Raw genomic sequence first — 7167 nt, forward strand, 5'->3', positions numbered from 1 at the left:
ATTAAAAAAATGTATAAACTTCACAATAATATATTACTTAAGATAAGAATGCATTAGCTTGAGAATGACACCGTGACACGTGTGTTGTTTAGGGTTTCTATACTAATAATTTAATTATATGCGGGTTAGGTTTTGGTTGGATCCAAAACTCCAAACTCGACACCCAATCTAATTTTAAGTAGGTTTCATAAACTAAAATCAATTCAATAATCTAATTCAATCCAAAAAATCTAATTGGGTTGAGTTGGATGAAATAGATTTATGTATTGAGTCCAATCCGCTTACCTTTCTCATCATGTTGTATTCATATTTAAAAGAATGATTTAATGATTTATCTTATGTGTATAACAAAATTCTTTTAGGACAACAACATTCTAGTACCATAAGTAGTACTGGTTTCTTGTTCACATGTGAGTTAGGAGGAAATAATATATCTCACCCAGGGTAAAAATATATATACTACTATTTTAATGTTTATACAAACTATATCGTTGCACATCCGGTGGTTCAGTGTATTAACTTTGAAAATACTATTAACGTTTATACAAGCTTTAATTTTCCATATTGAACCAGACACAATCAAGGGTGGCGAGTACCGTCAATTATTTGTTATTTATCCGCCACTGCTTTCAATTTTCATTGCCTTCGCTATTGCTAACGAGTAATGCCAAATCGAATCAGCACTAAGCTTAATATAAACTATAAACATTACCCGTAACAGAAAACGGTTACGGAGAGAGAGTCACTTAACTTTCTCCTTTTTTTTTTTGTTTTTTTCTGCCGCTTGATTCTTCTTCCTCCGCCGCAGATGACCACCGCGAAGGCGCCGCGGCCGCCGTGCCGCTCCGGAGTCTTCCGCAATATCGTATGCGGACCGTCGCCGGCGGCGGAGACGCTAGGGTTTCCCAGGCTCCGCGGAATCAGCGTCGCCGGATTGCACCGCAGTCGCAGAAACCTCGTCCTCCGTGCGAGATCGAAGCCGATTAAGGTGAAGGAGAACGCAACCGTAAGCGCTTCTCTGATCGATGACTGGTTCAAGCCAATTACGGCGAAGGAGGATTCTGATGCTGGTGCGTTTTCTGGTTCTGCGATCTTCGTTTTCAGTTCGCTATCAAGATCTGGAATTAATGTCTTTTTTTTTTTCTTTTGAAATGCGAATATTTAAGACTCGTTGTTATAGGTAATTTTCAAGGAGCTTCTTTATACCGTAAGAAGGCCGTGCACGGAGAAATTTTGATACGTTCGGAATCTTTAATCTTAATTCTTACTTTTTTTAATCATAAATAAAAATAAAAATGCGTCTGTTTCAGTTGGTCACGCGCAAACAAATTCAACGATATAATTATTATGGGAAAAGACGGCGAAGTAAGAGATTCGTGTTGAACCATTTAAAATTTGTAGACCTCAGCTACGTGGGTCATAATCATAATTCAGTGCCGTGTAGATATAGCAAGCAACTTTTTTCATCTGTGTTGTGCCGAACTTTCAATGTAAAATCGATTCATCTGTTTGCCCAAAAGAAAAACGAACATATTCTTGTTGAGTGGCTCTTGATAGCTGATAAAGGTGACTTTTCTGGTAAGCATCTTCTTTGTGCTCGTAAAAAAATAGAAGAAAAAAATGGCGATTCTTACTTTTTTTATCCTATTCGTCTTCGTCTTTTAAGGCTTGAAATGTTTTTTTGAGTCTTCTAGAGGTTAAGTGAAACAGAAGATTTCTTTGTAGAATTTTGTGAGTGGAACTGGAAGTCTCGTTGACTTTGTTGAATAATTGTGTGAGGATTGAATCTTGATGCATACGTATGGGTAGTTGAATTTTTTTTCCCTGTCATTTGATGTCTACCTTTGAAGCGAACCAATATATGATTCTTGAGGGAATTAGGGCTCAAAATGTTCAGAGTTAACCAATCTATTATCTAACTAGGTAAAAATCTCTCCCAGATGTCAAATGTTGCGAACTCGACAAATATTATGTGGCATGACTGTCCAATTCAGAAACAAGATAGACAGCAGCTGCTTCAGCAAAAAGGCTGTGTTATATGGCTAACTGGCCTCAGTGGTTCAGGTTTGTGGCATTTTTTATGGTTATTGTATCTGAATGTTTGCTTAGTTCATTTAATCAAGAGAAGCATGGTTGTGAGCAAGAATAGAGTCCACACTTCCTATTCCTTTAGGGTTCTAAATTCTATCGGTGATTTGGTTTGTTCCTCTGGTAGGCTTCATGTGATTTTGTTATATGTTGTCTGATGTCTTACATCCAATGATTGACAGAAACAGTGACCATTCGTTTTGGTTTATGCTCCTTTTTTTGTCACTGTTTATGTTGGTGTACAAGTGGTAGTTCAAATGTTGCAGTGTTTTGTTTCTCCACCTCATTTCTTTAATCTATTTGTAGCTACAGTTGATAATTTTTTCCCTAACAATTGACATGACGAAAGTCACCAAAGAAACACACTAATTACTCTTCAATTTTTCTAGAATATATCATAATAATGCAACAGCAGACTTGCAGACTTAGTGCTTGTAACTAATCTTGGCATATGGTTATATAGATCCATAATAAGCACTTACAATCACCCAACACATAGTTCTACTATTTTTCCATCAGATGAATTAATTTATCTCCTACATGGATCATGTATTGGCACTGAAAAATTACCATAGAAAGTTATGCTGTTGAATCTTCATTGTGCAAATTACTGATTTTCACCTGCCTACCGTACAACCAAGGTCTACTACTTTTGTGGTTTAAGCTCAGCTTTAGTTTAACACTTGTTCATGTGAAATAAAAGTTGTAGTTGTTTTTGCATTAGATCAGCTACCCAGTCAGAATGAATTTTCTTTGCTTATTATCTATGCTGCATTGCCTTTAAGTCTAATACAAGGTATAGAGTGTAATACATGGTAGATCCTTGTCAAATTATGCTTACTATGCTTCTCCCTTATTTCTTAACATAATGTATTAGTATCAGGCTATCAGCAGCTAGATTTCCTATAGTCATCTGCTTTTATTTTTAATTTATTATCTTGGTGATCTTATAGATTAAAATCCATACAAGTTAAAATTTTGTAATGATATCTTGAAAATGTGTAACTAACTTGTGGCATGGCATTGGCTGAAGCAATTCATGTTTGTTATCAAATATAATTCTACAGATGAACAATATGAAAGCTTGTGTGATGAGTTTCTACTTTTTGCATATATCAGAATACACCATTACTTTTCATTCTTCTAGAATCTAGATACCATTACTCCATTCCTTCTTCCCTCTGTTCCAGACTCATTGATCATTAATATTGATTGCAGGAAAAAGCACTATTGCATGTGCTTTGAGTCGAAGCTTGCACTCCAAAGGAAAACTGTCTTACATCCTTGATGGTGACAATATTCGGCATGGTCTAAACCAAGATCTTAGTTTCAGAGCAGAAGATCGTTCTGAAAACATTAGAAGGATTGGTGAGTTTATCTGTTTTTTCTTATGTTGCTTTCTAAATGCTTTCCCTGATATCTTCCGATTATATTTTATTGTTTTATTAATAATTAGACATCACGATTTAAAATTTTCAGGTGAGGTGGCTAAACTCTTTGCAGATGCTGGTGTTATTTGCATCACTAGTTTAATATCACCATACCAAAAGGATAGAGATGCATGCAGAGCACTAATGCCAAAAGGAGATTTTATTGAGGTAATATTCTTATTTTGGTGATCCAAATGATACACATAGTTTGGCATATGCTAATATGTTGTACAATTATAGAACTAGAAGTGGTTCTTCATAAATTATAGCTAACACAATGCTTACACGTTGCAGGTTTTCATAGATGTTCCACTACATGTGTGTGAAGCTAGGGACCCAAAGGGACTCTACAAGCTTGCTCGAGCTGGAAAGATCAAAGGTATTGTGATATAAATTTTCATATTACTGCTTGCAATCTAATTTGGTATCGTGTACTGTTGGATTTGTTATCCAACTGCATTAACATCAACAGTTCAGCACTTAAGCTACATATATCGTGTTTATATTTCTCTTTTTCTAATCAACATTATGGGATATCATTTTTGTAATGGGTCTCAATTATTTATTTGGTATTGTGCAGGTTTCACTGGTATAGATGATCCATATGAACCACCGAGTAGTTGTGAGGTGTGAATTTGTTGTGTTGTGTGTGTTGGCATTATTTTCTTGCCATTTTTAGATGTGTTAAATGATGTCTCAATTATTGGTTTATATAATTTGGTTAAAGAACAGAAAACCTGTTACTGATATGTAGTAACTCTGTGAATCAATAATTGAGTCATTATCAACATTAAACATACAATTTGTTAATGAATAACTGAGTCACCATTAACCGGTGTAAAAATGGTGTAAAAACTTGAGGGAAAATTTGTTGTCTTCTGGAGGGGTAGTTTATTCTATTTCATTTTCTAATTTTTTTCATATTCCTTTTCCTTTTCTATGGGTTCTCTGATGTTTGATAGATAGATCATAAGCATACCATATAAACCAGATGTCGTAATAACCGAGCCTCTCGGTTTTCCTTTGAAACTTCTGCTGAATTTTCATTTCTTCCATTCTCAATCATTGTTTTCCTGTTTTCCATTTTATTAATTCCACTTTTCAATTTCATTTCATAAGCCTGAGCCTTCTTTATCTTGCAGATAGTATTACAACAGAAAGGAAGTAACTGTAAGTCTCCCAGTGATATGGCTGAAGAAGTGATATCCTACTTAGAGGAGAATGGATACCTACGGGCTTGACTTCATTTTTAAAGCCTTTCTTTGTTGATTGCTTTAAAGGGTCCTTTCTTGTAACCTGTAGTTATATTGTGTGTAATTTTTGGCGCATAAAAACTTGCTCCTTCCATATTTCCAATCATTCTTTACCTGACACATAGTCGACATTTTCAATTAAAAGAAAAAAAAGATAGCACTCGACTATATGTCAAGTGGAGATTAGTTGGGACCATGGTAGTCTCAAATCATGTAATAATTTCTCCCTTCCAGCAGTAAGGAAATCATCGTTTCCTGCATATCTGCTTTAGGCCAAAATAAAAAGGGTAGAGCCTTGAGGAAGGACTAAGGAGTTAGCGCTGCTTGGTACAACACCTATGAAGAAATTATTACTATTAGTGTATCTAATTTGTATCTTATAGCCAACAATTGGTTGTTGTGGAATGTATAGCGCCAGTGAAAATCTATGTCATCCTAAGTAAACGCAATAGGAACTATTAACACTGGGAGTGCTTGTTCTCAACATTTCTGTCAGCACAGCAAGGGATATACATTTTGGGATAACATGAAGGTGACCCAGTAAATATAGATATAATTCTTCAAAGTCAACGATCGTTGGTTGACTTTAGCAATTTAGAAGTGTTTGTCTAGAAAGCCATATCTTTTAACTTACAAGTGAGGAGTTATGCTTGGGATAGTTGACAAGCTATTAAAATTCAAGGTGCATCCAACGTATGGTGAACAGGGGTACTTGTGGTTTGGTGAACCTTGTTGCTTTTTAGGTTCTTGGCTAGTGATAAATGAAGTTTGAACAGCAGGAAGTAGTCTGTCCAGGAAAAGCAAAATCAGCATAGGAAGGGAAAAATAGACGACGACAAAATGGGGGAGGAGGTAATGGATGTTACACTGATAGCAATCTGTTAAAAAGTAGAGCACGATCTGAATAAAAGAACTGCACAATGATATCTGGGTTCATGTCTTCCATTTCCAAGGCCCTCTGTGCTCATTGATAATTGAAAGTGTGAGATAATGCAACGAATTTAGTCGGCATTTGACTATTTAATTTAGAAAAAATGGAAGGGAGTTGCAAGTTAAATGCTTTGTTAGTTTTCTGCTTAGTTCACTTTATCCAGAAGAAAGAGAAAATTGAGTGCGCACCGGCCTAGCAAATGCGCAGGATTAACTAGAAACACTTCCATAATTATTCATCCCGTACTCTACCATCTTCCCTTATTCGATGATAATTAAACTTCCGAATATGAACTTTCACCAACCACTGTCTTTTATCCATTGTTCATGCCGTGGATATTAGATGAAGAATAACTAAAGAGCAAAGTTAATGACGTGATATCTATACGGTGTTGCAAATCTACATTTGCCCATAATAAGAAATCTCAATTAGCCAAACTAATAATACAGAAGTGTGCTTACTACAATGATGAATAAAAACACGGCTAATCCTTCTTTATTGATGTTCTGCGTGGCAACCAAGATATCATAATTCAGAATTTTGATAAAAATTGCTGAACGGATAAGAAGAGAAACACACAGTAGTTACATCAGAAAGAGGCAAACAACATATCACCTCGTCTATGTCTATAACTAGTACGAATAGACAACAAGCAGAGCACCAATGCCATGGTCACGGACACCGCAGCAGAGGCCACAGCGTCGAAGGTGTAGGACCAACGCCGTTCTTGAAGAGCCCAAAGCGTTTTGACGAAGCCTCCAACACCTTCCACCACCATTGCCAGCAAATGTGCCATCTTTGAGAACGGCAATGCTGAGGGAAGTGAAGAAGAAGAATTGTGGGTTTGTTGTTTGCTGCTTTGGAAACTTGCCGCAGATAAAAAGAGACGGTTGCTTCCGCGATGTTTCCTAGGTTTTATCTTATTTAACGAAACGTTGGATTTTGAAAATCAGTGACAGGCAGAGCAAAGTGGGGACAGGAGCAGTTAACCATATCGTACGTGTGTATAGGAGAAGGGGAATGCAAAACGAGAATTACCAAATCAGAAGAGTAAAGTTTTGTGCTTGCGTCTGCGTAACTACAAAGGATGGGTGCCGACGCCGTTCATCAATATCATAACAATAAATAAAAAGAATATCTTTTGCTTAATTTTTACTTTTTTTTAGACATCTTTACCCTAAAATGATACGAGAATTTTATACATTATTGGCAAAATTGTACTTTTCGTCCCTCACTTTATCTCTAATTTCGCATTTAGTCCCCCAGTAATTTAATTCACAAATTTGATCCCCTGTTTTATAAAATTTTGCAATATTGGTCTGGGACGCATCAATTGGACGTTGACCGTTAAGCAGTAACGTTGACTGTTGTGACACCCTCTACCCCTCACATATATACTAATAAGGAATAAAAAAATTCAAATATTAATTAAAAGTATTTTTAAAACATTTTTTTTTTAAACAAG

At 36.0% G+C, this 7167-nt stretch overlaps 1 protein-coding gene across 5 annotated transcripts; it reads left to right on the forward strand.

Moving 5' to 3' along the window:
• The first annotated feature begins 501 nt into the window (after nt 1–501).
• LOC114412479 (adenylyl-sulfate kinase, chloroplastic-like) lies at nt 502–5255 on the forward strand. Of its 5 annotated transcripts, XM_028376397.1 has the most exons (8): nt 502–661; nt 809–1070; nt 1924–2064; nt 3307–3456; nt 3568–3686; nt 3813–3897; nt 4099–4145; nt 4661–5255. In XM_028376397.1, the coding sequence occupies exons 2-8, from the start codon at nt 809–811 to the stop codon at nt 4757–4759; spliced, it is 903 nt and encodes a 300-aa protein (XP_028232198.1). In that variant the 5' UTR covers nt 502–661; the 3' UTR covers nt 4760–5255. The 5 variants fall into 5 exon arrangements, with proteins under 5 accessions (XP_028232198.1, XP_028232201.1, XP_028232197.1 ...); XM_028376400.1 differs by lacking the exon at nt 502–661 and having other exon boundaries at nt 889–1070; nt 1941–2064; XM_028376396.1 differs by lacking the exon at nt 502–661 and having other exon boundaries at nt 934–1578.
• The last annotated feature ends 1912 nt before the right edge of the window (nt 5256–7167 follow it).

This window comes from Glycine soja, chromosome 5 (assembly GCF_004193775.1).
Source record: "Glycine soja cultivar W05 chromosome 5, ASM419377v2, whole genome shotgun sequence".
Classification (NCBI taxonomy): Eukaryota; Viridiplantae; Streptophyta; class Magnoliopsida; order Fabales; family Fabaceae; genus Glycine; species Glycine soja.

Coding starts and splice junctions, on each gene's coding strand:
- LOC114412479 (XM_028376396.1), top strand. CDS start 1,296: ATGCGTCTGTTTCAGTTGGTCACGCGCAAACAAATTCAACGATATAAT. Junction 1,579..1,923: donor TGATAAAGGTGACTTTTCTG/GTAAGCATCTTC, acceptor TTATCTAACTAG/GTAAAAATCTCTCCCAGATG. Junction 3,898..4,098: donor TCGAGCTGGAAAGATCAAAG/GTATTGTGATAT, acceptor GGTATTGTGCAG/GTTTCACTGGTATAGATGAT.